The sequence below is a fragment of the Ictalurus punctatus genome, chromosome 2, assembly GCF_001660625.3.
Source record: "Ictalurus punctatus breed USDA103 chromosome 2, Coco_2.0, whole genome shotgun sequence".
Classification (NCBI taxonomy): Eukaryota; Metazoa; Chordata; class Actinopteri; order Siluriformes; family Ictaluridae; genus Ictalurus; species Ictalurus punctatus.
This window is the reverse complement of record NC_030417.2, coordinates 26,640,057-26,666,474: the sequence shown is the minus strand read 5'-3', so window position 1 is coordinate 26,666,474 and position 26,418 is coordinate 26,640,057. Positions and strand designations below refer to the sequence as shown.

General features: G+C 38.8%; 1 protein-coding gene across 1 annotated transcript in view; it reads right to left on the bottom strand.

The window, feature by feature from the left end:
- Positions 1-1,488: 1,488 nt before the first annotated feature.
- The window catches only part of grin2ca (glutamate receptor, ionotropic, N-methyl D-aspartate 2Ca), a 68,548-nt gene continuing 43,618 nt past the window's right edge, over positions 1,489-26,418 (bottom strand). The window contains exons 6-14 of the mRNA XM_017485240.3: positions 21,610-21,821; positions 14,730-14,898; positions 13,281-13,434; positions 13,023-13,148; positions 12,104-12,333; positions 9,647-9,807; positions 8,817-9,004; positions 8,231-8,463; positions 1,489-4,003 (exon numbers count right to left, since the gene is read on the bottom strand). Of these exons, the coding sequence (XP_017340729.1) occupies positions 2,363-4,003; positions 8,231-8,463; positions 8,817-9,004; positions 9,647-9,807; positions 12,104-12,333; positions 13,023-13,148; positions 13,281-13,434; positions 14,730-14,898; positions 21,610-21,821 (3,114 nt within the window). The 3' untranslated portion in view covers positions 1,489-2,362. The remainder of the gene's footprint in view (positions 4,004-8,230; positions 8,464-8,816; positions 9,005-9,646; positions 9,808-12,103; positions 12,334-13,022; positions 13,149-13,280; positions 13,435-14,729; positions 14,899-21,609; positions 21,822-26,418) is intronic.

Below are 26,418 nucleotides of genomic sequence, written 5' to 3'. Positions count from 1 at the left end.
CAGGTCAGGTAGTAAAATAAATCATCATACAGAGTAAGAACAGCTTAAGCAATGCAATATTTACTCATGTTACAATATAAATATAATAAGTACTCACTCACTTTCAGTAATTGCTTTATTCTTGTCAGGGCCATGGTGTATCTGGAGCCTACCTCTGGAAGGGATGCCAGTACATTTATCTTATCCAATCCACCCATTGTCATTTTTTGAGAGGTGGGAAGAAACCAAAGTACCCCCATATGGACACAGGGAACATGAACAGGAACTCCACACAAACAGTAACCCAAGCTCAGGACCAAACCACAGACCCTGGCATTGTGAGGTGGAAGTGCTTTCTACTGTACCACTCTCTGCTCAATATAATGATCAAATAATACTGATTTTCTGAAATCATAACATGTTATTTTGTCCAAATCCATAGGACAAGAATTTAGTAAGTAAGTAGCAATGGACAGAAAGAAAATGTAGTTCCAATAGGATAGAAATTGACTTTCTATCCTAAATATTTGCCAGAAATTAAATAATGGTATTCTTGTAAATACGCACTATATGGCCAAAAGTATGTGGACACCGGACTATGACACCCATATGTGCTTTTTGAAAATCCTATTCCAAACATTAATATGGAGTTGGCCAACCCTTTGCTGCCATAATAGCCTCCACTCTTCTGGGAAGGATTTCCACTAGATTTTGAAATATGGAATGTCAGGTGAGGACGACTGGAATCCAGTCAGCAGTCCAATTAATCCCAAAGGTGTTCAGTGGGATTGAGGTCAAGGCTCTGTGCAAGCCACTTCAGTTCTTCCAAATGAACCTTGCAAACCATGTCTTCATGGAACTATTTGTGCACTCAGGGACATTGTCATGCTGGAACAGGTTTGGCTAAATCCCTGAGTCCCAGTAAAGGGAAACTGTAATGTTACAGCAATCATCCACCTCCAACTTTATGGTTTGGGGAAGGCCCACATATGAGAGTGCTGGTCATGCATTCACATACTTTCGGCCATATAGTTTGTGTAGTTTAAATTGTTCTATGTAGGTTATAACTTCCTGATGTTTGGTGAAAGAAAACAATAACAATGATAATATATATATAATGCCAAGCAGGATACTTAAGTTAGGGTCCACCTATTTCCTCCCCTTGACTTTTAAACAGATGTACATATTCTGCTGGCTCTGTCTGAGGGTTGATGTATGGCTGTTTATCATCATATGCCCTCTCCATGTCATATTGTATCTGCATGCACTGAATCGTTTATCAGGAAAGGATCACCTGTTTCAGCATCAATATTACTGTCAAAACACAAAGATTGCTGTTTGCATGTAACAGCTTGATGATAAGACACAGTTTGTCTTAATAGTACAATCTCAGAAAGAAATTTTACTAGCAAAGTAAAGAGCTGTAACCACAATCATGTTAGAGGCTAATATTTTTTTAAAAATCTGTTCATTTTTATTTTGATAAGTAGAGGAACATTATTCTTTAATTATTATTATTATTACTTTTTCTTTTTTTTTTTTTTTTTTTTACATCTGACTGACTTAAGTTGCCCTCATCAAGGTTATGCTGTGCATATTGTGTGTATTGTGTGTACATATGCAATGATTTTAGAGAACAGGTGTATTTTATTTAATGCTTGTCTATTATCTTGATATTATCTTATAACACATTAGATCATTTTAACAGATGACAACAGAGCCCATTCCAAAAGGCTCTTAAAGCCACCAGTCATTTATTAAACAGTGAAACAATTGTGGAAATACAGACGGAAAAATCAATTGCAGTTCACCAGCCTTAAAATCTAAGCTACATCACTGGAGCAAATAAAAAGCCCCAAACAGACGGCTTTCTGAAAACTTGGAACTTACAAAAAAAATTTGGAAGACCTTTTTGTAGTAGTTGTTTTAGAAAATTTTGCAATGCCTTGCAGTTCACTCCAAAACTGTGGAATGCTGATTTGCCCAAAACCAAAAACCAAAGTTACGTAAGATTAATTCAACTGTTGTGGACTACCTGCTCCATCTGTTTGTTGAGAATGACCGTACTTATGCAACTGCATTTAAAAACTTTTTTTTAATAATAATGTATAGGCTCAGTTTTAATATGTAAGAAGTCAATTATTCAATATTATGTTTACTTCTTTTAGCATTTTAAAGTATACTGATGTCCCAGCAGTAATCACATAGTTGTGCCATTTCTCCTCTTCCTGCTGCCTTGCATATTATTGCACTGGGAATATTACTTCCAGTCCACTTCCACCTTCAGCACAGCTTTTATTTTTGCAATATTTAAAGCCTGGAAGTTCTGGAAGTTCACAAATTTCTTTCTCTAAGTTTATAATGGGGCAGGACTTTGAGCCTTTTAGACTTCAGACTCCAGACTAGATACTCTGCCCCAGGGCTTTGGCACATAGGGACTGTTAAGCCTCCGCGCCACCAAAACTTGCCTGCGGTCCCTGTTCTTAGATGAGGCTCGTAAACTGTGCAGTGGCTGTAGAGGTGGTTGTTCACGTGAGCATCCAACACCCCCATAGCCTCCAAAAGCAGTATTTTCATACATTACAGGCCTTCCACCTATCCGGGTTACCAGGGCAGCATCATTTGTGCAGTGGTTGATGCAGGGGAACAGGTGACACATGTCTTTGGAGTGATCATAGAAATGTGTAGGCCCCTGTGGCAGTGGGCCCATGTATACTGGCAAGTCAGTGTATGAGTTCAGGTAGGTGGAGTAATGTCTGTGCACAACTGTGGAAGACGACCGCCGCAGAGCTGCTGCATTCTGCAGAATTGCCTCACGGTACGAGGGAAGGCGGGTAGAATGAGAGTATTTGAGTTTCTGTGGCTTGTAGGGGTAGGATCCCATATGAGCTGGGTCAAGATAGGCTGGCTCAGCTGGCATATTGTAGCAAAAGTTGTTACTAGCACTGGCATACATCTTTGAAGGCTTTGGATTAGCTACCACTACACGAGGAAAGAGGTCAGGCATGTTGATGCGACTGGAAGAAGATGCAGAGGTTGAAGGCTTCTCATCTAGATGCCGCAACCTGTCACCACCCCATGTGGCCCTGAGGAAAGAGGCGCGACGGTTCAGTTTCTCTTTTCCCAGCAGTGGGACATCATCCATATCTGGCTCCAAATATGGTTTCATGCAGGAGTTGCAGCTGCCACTGGGCCTTTGGTAGTGGCTTCCCATGCAGGGTGAAGTATGGGCATGGTTTTCCAGGAGCTGATTAGCTCTAAGCTCAGCCAGGCAAGAGGTTGGTTCATTATAATCATTTCTACGCCGAGGTTCTGGTGATGGTGCCACATAGCTGTGGGACCTCTTCTTGTGCCCCAGCCCTTCAGTGTACAGTTTCCGGCTCTCGGGAGGTTTTTGGTGTTCCACATAGATGTCCGGAGCATGGAACTCACGGTAAGGGAGAAAGGAAGAGGCCATTTGATGGCAGCCCTGGCTGTCCATGAATAGCCTGGCGCTGTGGTGTGGCTTTGGGGCTGTGGGAGGTGGGGGGTCCCTCATAGCAATATGGGGACTGCTTAGACTAGAAATTGGTAGTGTCCGTTCATATATATGATGGTGACTCGTCCGTGCGGGAAGAGTGTAGCGTAATGGGGTAGGCCTTGACACTACCCGAGGCTTCTCTAGCAAGGTAGCACTGTCTCCATAATGCAGAGGGAATGTGGGAGTCAGTGCCCTCTGGGTGTAAGGTGTATGGTTACTGGTAACACTGGAGATATAGGGCAAACGGCCATGACTGGCATCAGTGCTAATCAGACGGGTCGGAAGACTAGGTTTTGAAGCTTCTGGAGCTCGGCGGCTCCAATTCTCAATCGTCTTAGTGGCATTGTCCAAGGAGTTCTCCACTCTGGCTGAGGATACAATATCCTTGGCTGTCTTAAGCATCTTCAGCATGTTGGCCTGGGTGTAACTGCTAGTGACATCTGGGCTCTGTATACTTCCATTGTGGTCTGTATCCTCCACGCCATTGAAGCAGCTGTAGATACCCTACAAGAAAAACAACAAAGAAAAAGATACAACAAAGAAAGAAAAAAGATGTTTTACAGTGTTCTAGCAAGCAAGACGTAAATCATGCATAAACTATGTGTTGTCATTAACTTATTAAATTATAGCTCCTGTGCTATTATATTTACTTTGATTATGTGAAAATTCTATGAGTTATTAGGTCAGTGTAAACAAATGTAGAATAGAATTTCGCATCATGAGAGAAGTCACATGCTCGACTCGTGAAAATGTACAAAAACGTTCACTACTGTTTATTGGCATATTGGTTTACTCTGAAAGCTCATGTGGATTATTAGCATTTAAAAATGAGTTAGAAGCTGACCATTCATTTGTGGTATTTATTCTTCTCCTATTTGATTCTACTTAATAGATTTTACTTTCAAACTGGATATTACCCTGGGATGCTTAAACAAACAACACGTCTGTCAGTATATCCAGATTTCATAATGAGGCTATTATGCAGGGTAGCCTAAATGAAATTAACATTAAGAAACATTTCAGATCTTTCATTTAATCAAATATTATTTAGATTGCCCTTGGGTTTTTTATGATTATATAACAGATCAATACATTTTTACAGAAGCAGCTAAATTTGGGATTCAAGACTAATGTTCATATCAGTATTTGTTATGTAAATATCTGCTGTTGCCAACACACAAATAGAGTGCTGTGAAAAAGTATTTTTCCTGATTTCTTCTGGTTTTGTGTATATGTCATACTAAATAGTTTTAGATCTTCAAACGAAATACAACATAAAGTAAAGGCAACCTGGATAAACACACAAAAGTTTGTTGTTTTTTTTTAAAACAAATAAAGGTATCCATCACCTATCACCAATATGAAAAACTAATTACCCCCTTAAACTTAAAATCTGGTTGTGCCACCTTTAGCAGCAATAACTGCAACCAAACACTTCTGATAACTAGAGGTCAGTCTTTCACTTACTTCTAGGACTAAAACTTACTCCTCAGTTTTGGTTCATTGTCTTGCTGCATAATCCAGTTGTGCTTGAGTGTCAATTTACGGAATGAAGACCGGATATTCTCCTTTAGGATTTTCTGGTAGAGAACAGAATTCATGTTTCCCTCAATTATTACAAGTTGCCCAGACCCTGAAGCAGCAAAGCATCCTCACACCATCACACTTGCACCACCATGCTTGACTGTAGGTATGATGTTCTTTTTGTGGAATTCTGTGTTTGGTTTACGACAGATATAACGGGACTCCTGTCTTCCAAACAGTTCCACATTTGACTCATCAGTCCACAGAACATTCTCCCAAAAGGTTTGAGGATCATCAAGGTGTTTTCACAAAATTCAGACGAGCCTTAATGTTCTTCTGGGTTAGCAGTGGTTTTTACCTCACCACTCTTCCATGGATATCATTTTTGCCCAGTGTCTTTCTGATAGTGGTATCATGAACAGTGACCTTTATTGATGAAAGTGAGGTCTGTAGCTCCTTTGATGTTGTCCTTGACTCTTTTGTGACTTCCTGGCCGAGTAGTTGCAGTGCTTTTGGAGGAATGTTGGAAGGTCGGCCACTTCTGGGAAAGTTCACTACTGTATCAAGTTTTTCCATTTGGAGATAATGGCTCTCACTGCGGTTCTATGGAATCCCAGAGCCTTTGAAATAGCTTTGTAACCCTTCCCAGACTGATGTATTTCACCTTCCTCCAAGTAATTTCTGGAATTTCTTTCATATTTGGCATAGTGTGTTATTGGCTAAGACCTTTTAACCAACTTCATGCTGTTGAAAAATATCTATTTAAATGATGATTTGATTGAACAGGCCTGGTTGCGTCTAGTCTAGCTGATCCCCAGGGTTTGACAATAAGCATTGTCATGTGATTATCCTTCAGACATATAAATTTGTCATTCACTTTTCCAAATAAAAGTTACTTGTCCAGAGAGAAAAAATGACTTTTTTTCAATTGTGTTGTAAATATAATTATTTAAAAGCAGTATACTTTCATCAGTATTCTTTCAGTTCATGACACCTTACCTACCAAACAGTGATGTGGTAACTGGCAACAGCACTGTTGCAGTCATGGAATGCAGTCATGGAATGCATAAACTTATTTTTTCAAATCATGTTTGCATGTTTTCCTTCATGTTGTACTGGCGGTGTTTGCTTTTGTCATGGTGTATACAGAAGTGTATCATGCCTGAAAGCACTTGTCCCCTTGACTAATGAACATGAGCTGTAATAGAGTAATACTTCTCACTTTCTTAAAATCGCTATATAAAAATATTGGCTACTTTTCTAGTTGTATAACAAGTTGCTTTATATTCACAAAGAGTTACATGCTCAAGCAACATGTCAAAGTTTCTATTTCTATGACAACTTAATAGTACATATGCTAGAAACTTGATTCTCTGTGGCAGCAAAGTAAACTTACACTGGGTAGCGATGTAGCTGGACAGTTTTACAGTAACATTACAGCAAGTGTAGGGAGCTGTGACCGTGACCTGTCAAATTCATCTCTCCAGGTAGGGTTAAATTTCCTCTCCCTTTTATTTTTATAATCTGTGTTAGATTCCGTGGTCCTTTTATTTATTTATTTTTTATGTTTTACCAGGTGCACGTTGTGGAGGCTTGAGAAACTTTGCTTTTTAGAAAATGATAACAACGCACTTCGCTGCTGTTGCCTGATAAAAGTGGCTCAGGCCGGGGCGGCTGAGGCTCTAGTGGTAGAACAGGTTGTCCACTAATCGTAGGGTTGGAGGTTCGATTTCTGGCCCACATGAGTCCACATACCGAAGTGTCCTTGGGCAAGACACTGAACCCCAAGTTGCTCCCGATGGCAAGTTAGCACCTTGCATGGCAGCTCTGCTACCGTTGGTGTGTGAGTGTGTGTGAATGGGTGAATGAGACACAGTGTAAAGCACTTTGGATAAAAGCGCTATATAAGTGCGCCATTTACCATAAAAAAAAAAAAGTTTAATTGAATTCTGATTGGTCAAGCTAGTTTCTAAGCAACTCTTGGTTTAAACCTGGACTTTCCTGGTTTCCTCTGTATGCGGCAACTATGCGCTCTAGATTATTTTCAGCAGCAGAAGAACATGAACTTGGTTATAATTTACTGTATCACAAATAAAGCCAGTTATTATTATTATTTTATTTTGTTACTGACATTTTCAGGCTACTTGTCCGGTCGGGCAAGTAAAATTCTCTTTCACTTGCCTGTTCAAAGAAATTCACTTGTGCAGACAAGTGTTAATGTCGAGCTTTGAACGCCATTATGAATGCAGTTTCATAGATTAGGGGAATTAGTAACTACGGGGGCAAATACATTTTCACATTCGTGGTCAGCACATTCGCCTCTAACTTCCAGGGTTGAGGGTTTCCCGCCCCGGCCCTGTGTGTGCGGAGTTTACATGTTCTCCCCATGCTGTGGGGGTTTCCTCCGGGTACTCGGTTTCCTCCACCAGTCCAGAGACATGCATGGTATGTGTGTGGGGGTATGTGGATGTGTGAATGTGCATTTGAGTGTGCCCTGCAATGGATTGCCACCCCGTCCAGGGTGTACCCCGCCTTGTGCCCCATGCTCTCTGGGATAGGCTCCAGGTTCCCTTAGACCCAGCAGGATAAGCGGTATAGAAAATGGATGGATGGATGTGTTTTGTGTTTACTCAGGTTACCTTTGTTTTATCTTTTATTGATTTTGTTTTAATTTCTCAAACAATTTGGTATGAGATATACATAAAAACAGAAGAAACCAGGATGGGGGGAAATCCTTTTTTGCAGCACTGTATTTAAACTGTATGTAAACTGGGATTCACCTTGATTGGTAAATTTATTTGTATAGCATTTTAGTTTTGTAAACTGACTATTAAAACAATCAAATAAAACCATGATTACATTTGGCTGGCTAACTGATCCTTAAATTGGCAGGCCATAACCTTAAAAACGAACCCTTTCACGACATCTTGGTAATACTGCTGACTAAATAAGTTCTAAATAATCTAAAACCTTCATATGTTCATTTATTACATAATGTAACTTAATGTAAACTTAAAAACAAAAGCTTGTGTTTTTACAGTGCCAGTAATTATTGCAGCATTGTGTGAGTTCAAGGATTTCAAGGATTTGCAGCAGTATGTTGTATTTTCAGTAATTGTTATAATGATGGAAACTAGATTCTAGCACTGGAAACAATCATTTAAGCATTAACAAAGAAGTTAAAACCCAAACTGAGGAAACACTTACCCTACTGATTGCCAGTAAGAAGTCGAGGCGTTCAGACTTGTGCACAGAGTGGCGTAATTTCCAGTAGAGCAGGTGCTCCCAAGCAAACACCAGCAGACTGAGACCCATGGCCACCAGCAACATGTAGAACACTCCAGCCATGTTGTCAATATCCAGCTTGGAGCTCATCACTTCTTTCTTTTCATTACGGCAGATTCCAGTCAGCCACACTGTCTGCAGCTTCTGAGTATCACCTTGAACACACAAAACACCTCTGTCAGGGAATGCTAAACACTACAACAAGGAGGTAGAGGTTAACTAAGCATATAGTTGTAGTATATTTATTTTATAAATATGAAAATCTCCCTGGCTTGTGGTCCACAACTGTTACAGTAAAAGAGTTCACTGAATGAAATATTCAGTACTTTGTATACACTTTATTTACAATAACAGTGTACTTTGTCTTTGTGTTACAAAGTTTGCAAGCATTAGTCAGCAAACTTGTAATGGCTTGGCGCTACCACTGCTTGTAAAAGAGTCAAACTTAGAGGTTATGCCACTCTCTGCAACTTCTTTGCAAACTGCTCAGAGAATTTTATGAGGTTACCATCAGCAAGAAACTGGAGGAGGGCAAGGTCAATGGGCCGTTTCCAGCGGGACTCCTTCTGTAAGGCAATGCCGTAACCTGTAGTTGCGAAAACCTTCCCACTGCCAATGGTCACCAGTTTACAGCCCTCATCTTTACCAGCCATGTAGTTCAGTACGGCGGCATCATAAATAAAGGCATCGAGTTTTCTGTTTAGAACAAAGATTAAAAATTAAATGAAGAAACTAACAGCGTTACTCGAATGATAAGTAAGTGTTTGGAGAAGAGAGTAGGGCTGCAACTAACAATTATTTTGATAATCGATTAATCTGTTGACTATTTATTCAATTAATTGATCGGTTGGATTAAAAAGACAAGTTTTATTTTCTGTTTTTTTTGTTTTGTTGTTTTTTTGTTTTTTATTACATTATTTCACATTCGGCCTGATGTTGTCCTTCAAACATTGAGCAAATTGAAGGCTATGAAAAAGGTATTAAATGTATCTATGTGGGCCATGTGCAAAGCATCTGACACGACAAGCCACGTTAATACACTTACCAGTTTGTTTGAATTTGAAGCGCTTAATATAAAACATTCTCATGTTTTGGACGACCTGGATCATGTTTCCCGCAGCAGCTCACTCTGTGACTTCCGCTGTTTTTCAGATGTATTTTATTCATAGAAATACGTTTTTCACCATTGTGAAGTGACGTCACTGACTGTGGTTATCCACAGTGACGTCACAGACCCGACTAATCCATAATGCCATTCATTGTCGATCATTTTAATTAGCGATTATTATCAATTTTATCGATTAGTTGTTGCAGCCCTAGAAGAGAGTCAAACTGTACCCTGTTTTGAGGCTATTTAGTGCATCTTCCACACCCTTCTGGTTGTACTTGACCATGTGGGAGTGCATCTCAGGATAGTTGCTCCTTATATTCCGCTCTGTGCTGCCGTTAGGCACTGTACCGAAGCGAAATGGTGGATACTGCTCCTGTGGCTTCTGGAACTGAGTCAGGCAAGATGTCACAAAATAAACAAAGAGGGACAGTAAGTTTAATTTGAACAAAGAGGGACAACTGTATGTTTCATTTGAAAGTTACTTTGGCTTTAAACCACACAATAGCCCCAGTGAAATGGTTTTAGTTGAGAAAGACGAGCTGTTTTTTTTTATTATCATTCTAAGCTGAATTTCTGTATGTGGATTCTTTTAAAATTTAGCCTTTGTCTTTGGTCTGAGAATCCAAGGATTCTCAGGATTCCGTATCTCTGAATTTAACATGTGAAGTGTGACTCTGTCACACCAGTCATGAGAACTGAAATAGGCTTAATATGAAACAAATTATAGATTAGAAAAAAGTAGTGATAAACATCAGCCTGAAGGCATTTGATCTCTAATTAGTCAGCTAAGGTTATGCACTCAATAATTTCCCTACTTGCTCATTTTAACTTCAAAATCTCTGATTAGCTGTACAATGAACTGATATTACCACTGTCACAGAACCATGGTTCCAAGACATTTCAATATAACCTTCTCCTTTTCACACTTGATAAATGGTATAATATCGTTTATTATTATTATAATATCGTTTATTCTCATTTGTTTTTGCGCAATTCCTACATTCATTAAAACATGGCAGTAAAGCAACACCAAGCAGTATTGTGTCTGAAATAATCTGTAGCATAAGCAGTGTTGTGGTTGAGGATTGCTATGAGTGTATGAGTGGAAGAGAATTTTAAGCTCGGTGGATAAAATTTGAGCAAATTTAAGGAGAGTCGCGTCAACAAGTGTCACTATTCAAGCCTACAGGATTTAGGAGGTGCTGTGTGGAGCTGTTCTAATATCTTCACTTATGTTTCCACTGTGCATGTCTAGCATGAGGATTAGTGTTACTTGAATGAATATTTCAAAGCTCAATATAGCAGCAGAGGAAATGTGTAAAAGCCCTTGCTAGAGACTAGAGAGCCAGTCAGTGTCAGTGTTCTCTCTAGGGCACTGCTCCTATATGCCTGTTTTGAATGTATAATGATATATGCATAAAACATACCTTTTCAGGTATTATGGGTTTGAGAGATATGACGAGGTCTTCTCCCAAATATTAAGAAAATTTCATATTCATGTAACCATGTAATGCAGTGTAGCTTGGAACCACATACACTACCAAGGTGCTCCACTAAGCTGCGATGCAATATGCATGTTTATATGTCTAAACCATACAGTAATGAGATACAAAATGCAAATGAAACAAACAGCCCTTGGCTGCCTTTTAATTTTGGCTCACAATACAACCCAGTATATGCAATATGCCAGTACAAATGTTGTCCAGAAGTAAACAAGTTTCTAGTTTAAACTAATTTCATATTTAATCGTTTTCTCCCAACCTATTTGGTGGCCCCGAGCCATTTATTTTTGAGGTCATGCTCATACGTATAGCTCATGTCCGAATACTTATCAGTGTACCAATCAAATCAATCTACTCATAGTTTGTAGTGCCATGATAAAAGCTCAGATCTTTTAGCTATCTCCTTGACTGCAGTATAAAACAAAATGTTCAGATGCTGTTTGTAATATTCAGAATGCATCTTCAGCACCACATATTTCTACTACTGATGAAGTGTGCTTTATAAAAAATATTTTTTTCAAAATTGATATCATTGCTGGATTTAATAGATTTTTTTTTTTTTTTACTGAGAATGAATATCATTAGGTACACTTTATAGTCCTGTGCTCATTTGTATGTGAGATTTTTCGTATTTAATAACTGCATTCGAATTAAATTGAATTGAATTAATAGGCTCTCTTTTGGGCTAAATATTATTTCACTGAGGATAGAAGGAGAATTGTTTCTTTCTGGCTAATTGGAATGTAATTCAGAAGAGAAATGCAGATGGAATGATAATGAGTTTGAAGGAGTTATAATGAAGATTGGCCATTTAATTTGAAAAGTCCTTAATCAGTTAGGTTCATGTACTCCTTTGAAAGATTTCTTATTGTTGGTGTGCCAAAGGCAAACAGGCTCAAATTTGATATGGTCTGTGATCTGCTTTTTTATTGTCGGTAATTTAGGGTCTGTAAACAATCGTGCAGTTTTTAATCAAATCGTATAACTCCTCCTTTGCAGGATGTCATACATTATTTATATGCAAACATATAAATATTTTATTTTCAATCATCTTGAAAATGAGGCGCATTTAATTACAAAATGCTCAGTATCATAAAACATGGACTTTCACCTTCACAGGTTGTCCATGGTGTCTCTAAAATCAATTTAGTGAATAAAAAAAACAGCAGCATCATTACTTACCTTTTTGTCGCTCAGTCCAGAAACAGTGTCAATGTACTGCTCCTGGATCATGAATGCTGCCAGGTTGGCTGTGTAACTGGCCAGGAAGATGACAGCGAAGAAGGCCCATACCAGCACCATGATCTTACTCGTGGTGCCCTTTGGGTTCTCAATCGGCACAGAATTGTTGAAGACAATCCCCCAAAGCAGCCACACTGACTTCCCAATGGTAAAGGTTGGCCCACCTGGATCTAAAACGGATATTTCTTTTTCAGGTTTCCATACTTAGTATTGTAGATCTTTACAACCTGATCAGGCCTACTGAATATATTTATTTTGCTCCATAAAATTTCTGTTGCTAAATGCTAAATACAAATTACAGTCAGCTTTCCATTGAACACTGGATGCTTTGACTAATTAACAGGGGTGGAAAAAGTACTGAGAAATTATAATTGTATGAAAGTTTAGATAATGTATAAAAATCTTACTCAATTAAAAGTGGAAGTACCTTATGGAAGCCTGTTTCTGCCACGGTGAAAACAAATAAAAAGGTAATTGCCACTTTATTTCTCACAATTGCGACTTTATATCTTGTAATTCTGACTTTCTTTCCCTCACTTTTGAGTCAGCATCTCACAATTCTGACGTTGTTTCTCAAAATTTTGAGTTAACATTTCACACTTTTTCACACTTTTTTCGGCCGCAATTTCATAATAAAGGCTCTGGATTTATTATAATACTGGACTTATCTCCAGTATTTTCTGACAAAGTTCAATCTAAACCATTTATCAAAGATCTCTGACGCTAGAACAAGTTTCCTGCAAAAGGAAGAAACCTAAATGTTTCATCATATCAGTCATTTCAGACTTATCAGGCTGCATTCGTTTGGGAGTACCTTGTACATTTGCCCTCATTCTGCTATCAGGTCTGCTCCACTTACCTTTCGCACTGACCAGGCTACGATTGTACCCTACAGGGCTGAAGTACTCAAACACAAACACAGTCACAGCCACCACTGTCAGGCACATCACAAACATCATCACCCACACAGCAGGGCTGTAGGGCTCTGTCACAGAGAAGGAGAACAAAAATTTGTCTAATCAGAAGACTAAAGGAAATCTATAGGGCAATTATTTACAATTTGTGTGCTAATAATGTTATATAAGGAAGTCGGCAATGAATAATACAAGACTTATACCCAAAAAGGCTGATGGAGACACAGTTCCATTGCTCCTGGCCACCATCACACTGATCCCTGTCTCCACAAACGGCACGGAGAAGTCAATGATCTCAGAGCGCTCCTCGTTTATAGTGAGAGACCCAATGGCCATGTCTGCCTTCTTATAGACCACCTTAAATAAACAGAATATATTTTACATACATATTTTTAAATATAAAAAAGAACTCTACAAAAGATATGTCTAAATGTCATATGCTTCCTTTAAGCCATTTTTCTAACAAATTGCTATGGCATTTGGTGCAATGCCAGCTCAGATCACTCCCACATGATTTCACTTCATCACCTAAAGCAACTGGATATGGAGAGGAAATTTAAAAAAAAAATTGTAATTCAATAGTTTTACCTATCGGCCAAACTAGACTGTCTGGTTTCTGTTTTGTGTGTGTATATTATGGAAGTTTGACTGTGATGTATGATATGACGTTAGATATAATGTATCACCCGAATAATACTTTTTATTTCTGTTCTTGTGTAAAAGCTGCAATACTTATAGTGCTCATTTGGCATTCGGTGAGTGTCCAGACAGAAAGGCTTGGGCTTGTACCACTATCTGGAATATCTTTGATTATCTCAGAAAACTCAGTTTAGTTCATGTATTCAATCTGAATAGGCCTGGTTAAGAAAATCAATGTAATAAGTAATAATATGACCTTAAAACACATCTATCTACCTACCTACAAATCCATCTGCCTGCCTTCTTTCTTTATTTTCTTTTGCTTACTCAAGAAGGAGTTTTCAGTTTAGTCTAGACCCAAAAATATTGGATGATAGAAAAGGAAGACTTAGAAAGCACATTATAATCTTTGCTGCGAATTTCAAAGTATTTATAATGTCCCAATGCAGTATAAAAGCACAGACTAAAAATGGTCTAATATGATTATATAAAAATGAGAAGGAAAAAAAGATTAATTAATAAACATCTAATACTTGTCAGATACAGTATGATATGAATACAGTGAGCTTGAAAAAATTCAACATCCACCGCTTTTGAGTGATGCTAAATACAACTGCGCAGTTTAGGTTTTAGAGTCTTGCTAAAACCTAAATTGGACAAAAGTATGGCAGCTTTGCAATGTTGGGATTTGAGCTCTTGAATTTCTGATCTGTAACTCAAATCCATAATCTTTAAAAACTTATCAGACACCAAAGCATAACAAAGGCAAAGCAGTGTATATATAAAGTAGCTGAAAGTTGCAGGTTTTGCTGTTCATGTCCACAAAGTTTTATTACTAAGTTAATAGCCTGTCCTGGTCCTGGTCCTGCTGCTGTGTAATGTGTCCTCAAGTGGGAACAAATAGAAAGTTTACAATTTAAAACTGCAATGTGGTATTTTAAACTTGGTGTAAACCCCCTAGACCAAGTGTTTCAAACACTGAAACATGGTTTACAGCCTAAACGCTATCTCACCTCTCCAATCATGCCATTCCAAACGCCTCGGACCAGCTTGCCATGCTTGCCATTGGTGACCAAATAGAGGTCATATGAGAACTTGATGTTACGGGAAAGTTTCTTTAGGATGTCAATGCAAAAGCCTTTACAGCACAGTTTGGTGTAGGGCTCAGTATCTCCAATGATCCTGTAGGTATAAGAACACACATTACTGCCTGCTGATTTATAAAAATATAGAAATGATAACAGTTTCTGAATTAATTTAGTGTATCAAACAGGTCAACCAGAAAATGAGACAACTTTCATCCATCATTCACAAATGCTAGTCAGTTTGTACATGCTGGTTTTGTAATTTGTCATTTTGCGCTTGCAGCTTTGTCATAACCGCTGGGGAGCAAGTGGGGAAAAAAAAAGGACATTTTAGTGTATAAATGGGAGAAAAACTCTGACTGTGTCTCATTAACAACACATCATTTTCTAGACTGGCTTCATGTTTTGTTGATTGTGAATCATTAGTGCAAGACTGATAGATGTTATCAATCAGATACATATTCTAGATATGAGGACTGAATAATAAGAGACTCAGTAAATCCAATCAGATGGCCTGTTGATGTCAGTGTGTGTTATTTGTAGAGGAATGGAGAATAGCATCATGTTCCAGTACTGCGATGGTGCAATTTCCAGTACAGTTTTAGCTCAGTTTTGGCTGCATTTCTCTCTCCAACCTTCAAGACTGCACACACACACATACACACATATACACACTGACACACACACACCAGTGCCAAAAATGTAGTCAGCAGTATAGAGAAGGGGAAAGAGGAAGATCAAGCAAATGGAAAAAATATGGTGAGATAGTCAAAGAGCATAAGAGAACAGGTGACGTCAGCAGTGGGCGGGTGGGTCCGGCTCGTCCCGGCAGGTCCTTGTGTTATGTCACAGCTATAACAGATGGAAGGACAGCCGGGCCCGGCCAAAACAAATCTGACGCAAACTAATCACCAGCAAACAAAGGCAGGAGAGCAACTCTGGATTTCTACACTGGCTAATGGATGGCTAATATTCACTGGATAAAAGCTGCTACAGTGGAGATTATATCCCAGTTTCTTTCCATTTGCTTTTTGTACCCTTCTATGCTGCTGATAGGCTACACATCAAACCACCTCAGGTGCTCCTGCTATACTGTTTTCTCTTACAGATGCTGGCAAAGGTGTCAGTCATATACCACATACATGCACTGGACCCACAATGCAAATATTGTATAGATGTTCTTCATGCACTTTGATTTGTCTCAATTTCTATTTGTATTTCCTAGTATAACCGCTTACTGCTTTTAAAACATAATATTGGGATCTGCATACATCATATATCATAATGTATTTCTATTAGGCCTACACTGGATTTATAATTTCCTTTCTAACAGACCACAAGTGGTAAAGGTGGGCAATGCATTATCGCCCATTATTGTTCTCAACACTGGTGCCCCTCAGGGGTGTGTACTTAGTCCACGTCTTTATATTCTCTATGCAAATGACTGTCAGAGTCAAGTCACCACCACTCATTACTTTAAATATGCAGACTATACTGCCATTGTGGCATTGCTTAATAAGGACAATGATTCTTTTTTGGACTATCAACGTTTTAGTACATGGTGTGTGTCATTTTCTCCACCTTAATATCAAAAAGACTAAGGAATTGGTTTTTTGCTCTTCCAAAACACTTACCCATCCTTCTAGTATTACCATTAACGGAGAGATGGTTGAAAGTGTGGAGCATTTCAGATATCTGGGCATTACATTGGATAAACATCTCAACTTCAATCAGCACATTCTAGGTATTTACAAGTGCTGTCAACAGAGACTCACAGTTATCCATAAACTTAAATATCTGTCTGTTCAGTCTAGTCTGCTTCTTCTTCTGTACCGAAGTATTATTGAACCAGTTTTTATGAATGGTGCCATTTGTTTTTTTCATATGCTAACAGTAACCAATAAGAACAAACTTTTGAAAATAACTAATTTAGCGAGAAAAATTATTGGCATTCCCATCCCTAATTTATCGGACTGTGTCATTTCATATACGCTTCGGAAGGCACCTAAAATTCTGAATGACCCAAACCACCCACTATATAAATATTTCAACCCCCTTCCTTCTGGCCACAGGTATAGACTACCCATGTGCAGAAAGGCCAGCTATGGTAGGAATTTTATTCCTATGGCTATACGAGCATTAAACACATAGGTACTCAGCCATTGTGATGTCAGATGCATTTGTTGTATGATGATCCTGATGTTTTTCTCCTTGTCCCCTTCTCCCCTCTAAGCCTGTGATTGTTTATGATGGTCTATATGTATGATATTGTTATGTTTTTGTATGCACCTACTGTGGAAACAAATTTCCTCTTTGAGGACCAATAAATTATCTATCTAGGCCTGTCAGAATGAATATAATTCAAATTTATATGTATTCAGAGACAACAAAAAATAACCCACATTCAAATGTTTTAAGATTCCATATTATACCTTTATTCACACAATGTATTGAAATTGTTTCCCCGCATAATCTCTTTATTACAGTTCACATAAACCTATATATAAACATTTATAAGGTTTATTCCAACAAGTATCAGCTGTCATAAAGACTGATTTTGTGAGTTCTAATGTCAAGTGACATCGATTTATACATAGTACATATGTTTTCTTTTTGATGATATTTTGATAAATTTGACATTATTTAAGGAAACCAGAATCCATGTAATTTAGCCTTCTTCATGCAAGAATAATTCACAAAAATACGAAATACCAAATGGTCTTCATGCTCATTTAGTATTCCCATGTTATTATATCTGATTAGAGCAAGGGTTCTGGTACTTCTAGTGTTTGTGGCTGTATAATATTACTGTATAGGATTTTTCAAGTCATTGACGTATTTAAATTTTTGAAAGTGTTTTTAAGGAATTAGACAGCCCTAGCCTATAGCATGTGTTTTTCATTAGAGGTATATGGTGCTGTTGAAATTTTTCCAATAAAAAAAGCCATTTATGTATAATTACATAACATTTTGTGCATTGATGCAAAATCATGTAACAACGAATTATGATGCATCAAAATGTCAATTATTTTTCTGTCTTTGGTCGGTACTTGCTCTTATTTTCCCTTCTCTCTTTGTGTTCCATATTTTACTTGCGTTAATGTTCTCTCGGTCACTCTTGCTCTAGCTCATTAGCGAATCGATAGAGAGAAACAAATGGTCTTTTTCATTACAAGAGAAATAGAATCTATACCAGAGCGAAAAGAAATCATGCTGGTGAAAAAAACCCTGAAATACTATACAGGAACAGTGTTCCTTTCAGTAGTAACATGCAGAAAACGTACCATACTGAAAAAAGAAATTTGATAACATAGTTCTTAGGTTCCAGACAGATATTAACACTTTTATTATGCTTTAGTAATCATTCTGAAAAAAACTTGTTGATTAAGGTCAGTGTAGTAGGAATGAAATAACAAAGTGCCAATAAGAAACTATAAAGAGTGTTCCTTTTTATTAATGGCAATACCTTTCTTCAATTCTCTGATTACAACCACACCCTGAGTACGGCTTAGGCCTGTGATTGGGCAGTGTTTGCATTTCAGTGTGGCACTACTGCAACATGGTGATGAAAGTGAAATGGAATGCTGTCGGGAATGAATTACCTTCCATTTTGACACAAAGTCAACGTTTATTCCTTAAAAAGCAATCCCTGTTAAATTTTCACTAAAGTGATCAAGCAGCAGAAGAGCAATGGATTGACAGTTTTGCTTTTCAGTGTAGCACGTTGTCTACATGTTACAAATGAATCGTTTGCGTTTTGTGTGTGAGTGCTGTCAGGGAATCTTCTAAAGAAAAGCTGATACATACTTTATACACAGTTGGATTCAACAGAACAAGGCAAGTGAACAGCCTTTACTTTGCCTTTCAGACAGTCAGAGAGAGTGGGATAAGGATCAACTCTAGAGGTTTAGTGTATGGATTACTGGGATGTGATGAGTAAAGTGTCTCTCCAAAGCAGGATTATGGGAGATCTAGCAGTGAGATAGAGCAGCACTCCATGGAGTTGGCACTGTGAGGAAAAAAAAAGAAAACGTCTATAGAACTTGAAGTCACTAGTCATGCTTGACTGCCTACTGTTAAGGATTATTATTGCTTTGTTGTGGCAGGTCTCAAGGTGAATATGTGAAGCATGTTCTGCAGCATACTCACATTCCCTAACTTCTTTTACTTAACTTTTCAGCTGATTTGCTTGACCTTGCCTACAGGTGAGTGGCGGCAGTGGGGTTCTGTATCTGGATCCTGTGGGAGAGGGTTCGCGCTGGTGCTGCAGGTTAATTGGCTTCCAGAATAGATAGCAGATGAGACAATGAGACGGTGTGTGTGTGTGTGTGTGTGTGTGTGTGTGTGTGTGTGTGTGTGTGTGTGTGTGTGTGTGTGTCACAGAAGAAAGTCTGTGAGCTGTAAAGAAGCAAAACCAGAACTCTAATGACAAATCACCTTGTAACCTCGCTCCAGACTAATGAACCATACAACCATTCCATGACAAAGAGGGGTTAAAGAGGTCAGCATAAACACACACACACACACACACACACACACACACACACACACACACACACACACACACACACACACACACAAGCACAAAAGATAACAAATAAACTGTTGGCTGCAAACAAGCCTCTCCCACAGATGATTCATGGTAAACACTCTGCTCCCCTGTCACACCACCTGGCAGCGTTCAGAGTTCAGCAATGATGCTTAACTCTGCTTCCAAAGGCATCTCAATGTGTTTACACACAATGTGTGAACGTTTTCGCTCCAGCTGTAGGAGACCACAGACAAGGTGATTTCAGTCCCTGGCAGAAAGCCCTGAGAGATCCACTCTCTGTTCAGGCTGCACTTTAATCAAATCTGCAGATTGTCACTCCACTCTGATCAGGCAGTGCTGTGAGTACAGTGGGCTCTTAGGAGATATCTGAGAGCTGTAGAGCACCACAAAGCTGTGAAAATACAATGACTAAAGGACCAAATGGGAATGCTTATTTGAGGAAGAACCTGGTCTGTAATGATTGACCTCACATTAGTGACCCCCAAAATTGAGGTACTTAGCATTGCTTTTTGGGCTGTTTTTGCTAGACAAGTGCAGCACAAGGCTGAAAAGACTGCTATGGAGTTGGCTTTAGTGCCATTGCAGTGTCTAGACTGGGAAAGAGTCAAGATTCAAAGATATAACTGATGCAACTAGATGGAACTCTGGTTTCTCTAGAACAGTACAGTAAGTAATGTGTAACTGGAATAAGTGTGCACCAAGCCCCTAACCCTGGAATGATCAGTTTAAGGTTGATGATTTAGAAATAATGCAATCCAAGTGTTTTTTTTTCCTCAAATATGTAGCTGATTCCTATTCTTTTTAACTAAAAGATGAGCTATTCTCTTCATTAGATTCATCTGGTTTAAGATTATGATTTCACTGCTTTAAAAATTAGATTTTAAGGTGGCTTCGTGGTTAGCAAGTCTTCTTCAAGCCTCTAGGGTTGGGGTTTCGATTCCTGCCTTCACACTGTGTGTGTGGAGTTTGCATATTCTCCCCATTCTTCAGGGGTTTCCTCCAGGTATTCCAGTTTTATCACCGAGTCCAAAGACATGTGCTGTAGGCTGATTGGCATCTAAAAATTATTATTACATTACAGTATTTGACAGATGCTCTTATCCAGAGCGATATACATTTATACAACTGAGCAGTTGAGGGTTAAGGGCCTCGCTCAAAGGCCCAACAGTGGCAGCTTGGTAGTGCTGGGACTTGAACTCACAACCTTCCGATCAGAAGTCCAATGTCTTAACCACCAAGCTACCACTTGCTGGCCTTGTGCCCAGAGTTCCCTAGGATCGGATCCTGGCTCCCTGCAACCCTGTGTAGGATAAATGGTATTGAAAATGAATGGATTTTATTCTAGTGTTGTTTTGAATCAGGATGTTTATTAGCCAGATGTTATATGATTGTAACCTTACAGCTGTTGATTGCTACAATTCCTTCACATTCTGAGACAAATTATCAACTAACACTGAATCTCCCAGCATGTGTACTTCACACCAAAATGCATTGATTTGTACCCAGTATAACCTTCTGCCAACTGACCAGTTGGCAGAGATCAAATAAATAAATAAATAAATAACCCATATCTTCCATAAATCAAGGTGTTACTGGGCTTTATCGTGGAGTGTTGCTGATCTTTAATGTAAAGTTCACAAAGGAATCTACTCAAAGCAAAAGTATGCTACGCAACACTAAACACTAAGAATAAAACTGTCCTTTTTGCTGCTTATAATGTTCTAGGTCAGTTTTCTAAATTTTACAACTTTACCAGTCAGGACTATGTTTCCCGACTCCCTCACAACACAGGGATCTCACCTTCACAAAACTAGGGCCTTGTCATTAAAAAAAGCTACGCACTTACTAGAATGAAGCAGCCCAGGAAGCAGCTAGTATTTCTAATTCAACTGTAAATAGGAATTGTGTGTCTGGATCTGTTAGAATCATGAAGCCAGGGAGAAAAAAAAGAAAAAAACAGTAACACGTCATCTCAATTTAGAGCCAGTCCTCTCAGTTTGCTAATGTTGTATAACTCAGAAACTGTTACTCTTGTAATGTTACATTGAGCATGCTCTCTAATGACCACTCTGTAATGGCCACTAATGCTAATGGCCACTACAGTTCAGTCAGTGTTAAAACTGAAGGCACTCAATATTACTAATTCTAATGTGTCTTTTTGCTCAAGAAGGAATTATTCACGAATGAGCTTATGCCTGTGATAGTCAACTTTCGTGTCTGAAGTAGAAAAGGGAAGATCAGTACACAGTTACTTACACCTCTGTCTTGTTTGATTGGCGTCTGCAGGGCACAGTGTTGCTGAGGCAGGTGCCAGTGTTTGGGTCTACAGCCTCCACTATCACAAATGGCCTCTCTTCAAGGGTGGCTACCGTTAGGTGGCGGTTATCAGACACCGGCTCCAAGTACGTTCCATACCGAGGCCAGACAGGATAGCGCATCTGCAGTATACCATACTCGTAATTTCCCACCTGGAGAACAGAAGAGAAATACTCATACATGTAAGAGACAGTAACCAGAACGATCCCATGATTGAACCTGTATCAAACGTCTTACACATTTCCAGGAGATCAGGTTGCAATATGGTGGTGTTCATGACACTTACATAAACCCTTAATGACAACTAGCGTAAACCTACATAAGTGTTTATAAAGAGTTATTGTAGCAGGTGTCAGTCGACACTTTTTAGGCAAACAGAATTGTTGTTGTCTTTACAGTGCAGTATACTTCTACTACATCCGAGTTATAAAAACAGGTGATATGATATGTCAAACATCAATACAAACTTTAGTGACAGAAAAATCTACAAATGTTAATTTAAAAATGTGTAAATATCCAAATTGTACTCACTTCATTTAAGGACCAGAAATTAATACATTTAACACTGTCATTACATAACAATATGTATTCATATTCAAAATCGGTAACACTTTACAATAACAGTACATGAATAAAACGTGCAACAGAATATTCATTAAATGTGCATCATTTCAAATTGTGTAAATAATTTGCCAATAATCATAATAATAATAATAATAATAATAATAATAATAATAATAATAATAATAATAAACACCCATAATTTACTCACAACCCATTTTGCATCATCCTTCATCCATTTATCTTCAAATCCCACTGTAGTACTAGTACGATATCTGGGTGGCTAGGGTCCGGGGCACTGCTCTTTTGCCCACAAGGGTGAAATTAATACAGTAACATTTATTCATTTATCAGATGCTATTATCTATTAACATTTAAAACCAGTGTTGTGGAAGTAATCCAGCGCCAACCAATGATGTTGTATATGCAGCTGCATATGGCAAATAATATAAACAATTTGAAATTCTGCACCTTTAATTCATATTCTTTCTTCTAGAGCATGTTCAATTTAATTTACCCTTCTGTGTTTATTAAAATGTTAACTAAGAAATGTACCAACATACTTAAGGGGGTCGTTATTTACGCATGAATTCATAAGCCTTATGGCACAGTTAAGGTTAGTGTGATTAGTATTGTATGTCCTTAACTCATCATTAGTTCATATTCAAGTAAGTATTATTTCAGGAATTAGTGAATAATTATTCATGTACATTTATTGTAAAGTGTTACCTCAAAATCTAATAAGCAGAATTATGAAATTCAGGTACATAATATAATAATTGTCACTGTCAAAATCTCCACTATGTAACAATGTTATACATCAAAATTTTATGTCAAAATCAGTCTAGCAATGCCTCTGCGTTCCCTGATTCAGGTTTTTGGTCAAATTGACATCAAAATTGATGAAAGTAGTCTTTATGAGACCACATGACACTTATTGATAACAGCTTTTAGAAATGTTTACAGTATCTCACAAAAGTGAGTACACCCCTCACATTTTTGTAAATATTTGATTATATCTTTTCACGTGATAACACTGAGCAAATGACACTTTGCTACAATCTAAAGTAGTGAGTGTACAGCTTGTGTAACAGTGAAAATATGCTGTACCCTCAAAATAACTCAACACACTGCCATTAATGTCTAAACCACTGGCAACAAAAGTGAGTACACCCCTAAGTGAAAATGTCCAAATTGGGCCCAATTAGCCATTTTCCACCCCTGGTGTCATGTGACTTGTTAGTGTTACAAGGTCTCAGGTGTGAATGTGGAGCAGGTGTGTTAAATTTGGTGTCATCGCTCTCACACTCCCTCATACTTGTCACTGGAAGTTCAAAATGGCACCTCATGGCAAAGAACTCTCTGAGGATCTGAAAAAAAGAATTGTTGCTCTACGTAAAGATGGCCTAGGCTACAAGAAGATTGCCGAGAAACCTGACACTGAGCTGTAGCACGGTGGCCAAGACCATACAGTGGTTTAACAGGACAGGTTCCACTCAGAACAGGCCTCGCCATGGTCGACCAAAGAAGTTGAGTGCACGTGCTCAGCGTCATATCCAGAGGTTGTCTTTGGGAAATAGACGTATGAGTGCTGCCAGCATTGCTGCAGAGGTTGAAGGGGTGGGGGGCCAGCCTGTCAGTGCTCAGACCATACGCCGCACACTGCATCAAACTGGTCTGCATGGCTGTCGTCCCAAAAGGTAGCCTCTTCTAAAGATGATGCACAAGAAAGGCCGCAAACAATTTGCTGAAGACAAGCAGACTAAGGACATGGATTACTGGAACCATGTCCTGTGGTCTGATGAGACCAAGATAAACTTATTTGGTTCAGATGGTGTCAAGCGTGTGTGGCAGCAACCAGGTGAGGAGTACAAAGACAAGTGTCTCTTGCCTACAGTCAAGCATGGTGGTGGGAGTGTCATGGTCTGGGGCTGCATGAGTGCTGCCGGCACTGGGGAGCTGCAGTTCATTGAGGGAACCACGAATGCCAACATGTACTGTGACATACTGAAGCAGAGCATGATCCCCCCCCCCTTCAGAGACTGGGCCGCAGGGCAGTATTCCAGCATGATAACGACCCCAAACACACCTCCAAGACGACCACTGCCTTGCTAAAGAAGCTGAGGGTGAAGGTGATGGACTGGCCAAGAATGTCTCCAGACCTAAACCCTATTGAGCATCTGTGGGGCATCCTCAAACAGAAGGTGGAGGTGCACAAGGTCTCTAATATACAGCAGCTCCGTGATATCGTCATGGTGGAGTGGAAGAGGACTCCAGTGGCAACCTGTGAAGCTCTGGTGGACTCCATGCCCAAGAGGGTTAAGGTAGTGCTGGAAAATAATGGTGGCCACACAAAATATTGACACTTTGGGCCCAATTTGGACATTTTCACTTAGGGGTGTATTCACTTTTGCTGCCAGCGGTTTAAACATTAATGGCTGTGTGTTGAGTTATTTTGAGGGGACAGCAAATTTACACAGTTACACAAGCTGTACACTCACTACTTTACATTGTAGCAAAGTGTCATTTCTTCAGTGTTGTCACATGAAAAGATATAATCAAATATTTACAAAAATGTGAGGGGTGTACTCACTTTTGTGAGATACTGTATGTGCTTTTAAAGTGCTTATATAGGTGCCATGTGGTCTTATGAAAGCTATCCTACACTAACACAAGTGTTAACCAATTTTCTAGGAATTCACATAAGCTGGTTAAAGGAAGCTGAAGGAAAAAGAGCAGAGTTAATAGTCACAACTGTTCTTAAATACATATAACTCATTAGATTTCCTGTGAATTTTACATGTATGTACAAAACTCTATCAGTGTGAAGCTGTAGCTCTGCCAATCACACCACATGCACCATCCTTGGATGGTTCAACTTTTTCCAAAATATATTCCCTTATTTAAAACATAATCAAATGTTTGTTTTTCATATTGTATACTAGCTCAAAGACCCATCTCTTTATCTACTTCTGCTTCAATTAATCCACTTCAATTAATGTTTACTCTTCAGCAGTTTGGTTTACAGTGCTTAAATTTGAGCCTACATGGACAGTTAATATCCTTTGGCAAAGAAAATTAATGGCATGTCTTCGCAGTACATCCTTATCCTTATCTTTACTTTCTTTTAAAAGTGGTCTTATTATTGTTTACTTCCAAAATAACGTTCTTATGTAATCAGGGCATTGAAACACGATAGAGTCTTCATGGTGTGAAAGAAATGATAGAACATATTTGGACAATGGTTTTGCTAATTACTTTGAGGCTAATTAAGCATCTTTTTCTATAATTGTATTCATTATATTTTGCTGTGCTTGGTCGAGGACATAATAGCATACATTGATTTGGCTTAACGTCTTCATTAATATGTAAAACAGTAGCCAGGAAAAACATACCAAAAAAGCCCAGAGGATAAAAGTAATTAGGCAGAAACTAATCACAATTCTTTTGAGAACTTGAGGACAGATATCTGAATGAATCTGATGCTTCCATTTTGTTGTCTGTTAACAAAATGGTTTATGAATGAACACAAGAAAACAGCTGCTTTTTAAGGATTTATAGCAATATAGTAGGTCACAGAAAATAAGTCCCATTGCAATTCCTGCTAACAACTAACTGTCTTTAGATAACTTTAGTGTTAAAATTTTGGCTTGTCTGGAAATGAGCGCTCAGGAGTCTTAACCTTATCCAAAGGCACTCAGATGAAACAGATCTGTGCTCTGTGGCTTGTTAGCAACCAGACTGCTAGCAGAATTAAGCTGCTCAGGATTCCTAGAACAAAAGTATCACACTTTCTGACTGACACACTGGTTATCTGTAGTGTGTAGCAAAGATTTGGGGAATACACAGATGCAGGGGGATTGCAAGGCTCATGTGCACTTGTCTGGTGCCTTTTGTGTTTGTTGTGTCAGAGAACAGTAAAATTGATTTTGCTTAAGGGTATATATCCATCCATCCCTCCATTTTCTGTAACACTTATCCTTACTGAGTCACAGGGAACCTGCAGCCTATCCCAGGAGGCATGGGGCACAAGGTGGGGGACACCCTGGACGGGGTGCCAATCCATCACAGGGCACAATCATACACACATTCATTTTTGAACATACCAATCAGCCTACAATGCATGTCTTTGGACTGCGGGAGGAAGCACGAGGAGAACATGCAAACTCCAGGCCGTGGGCACACAGG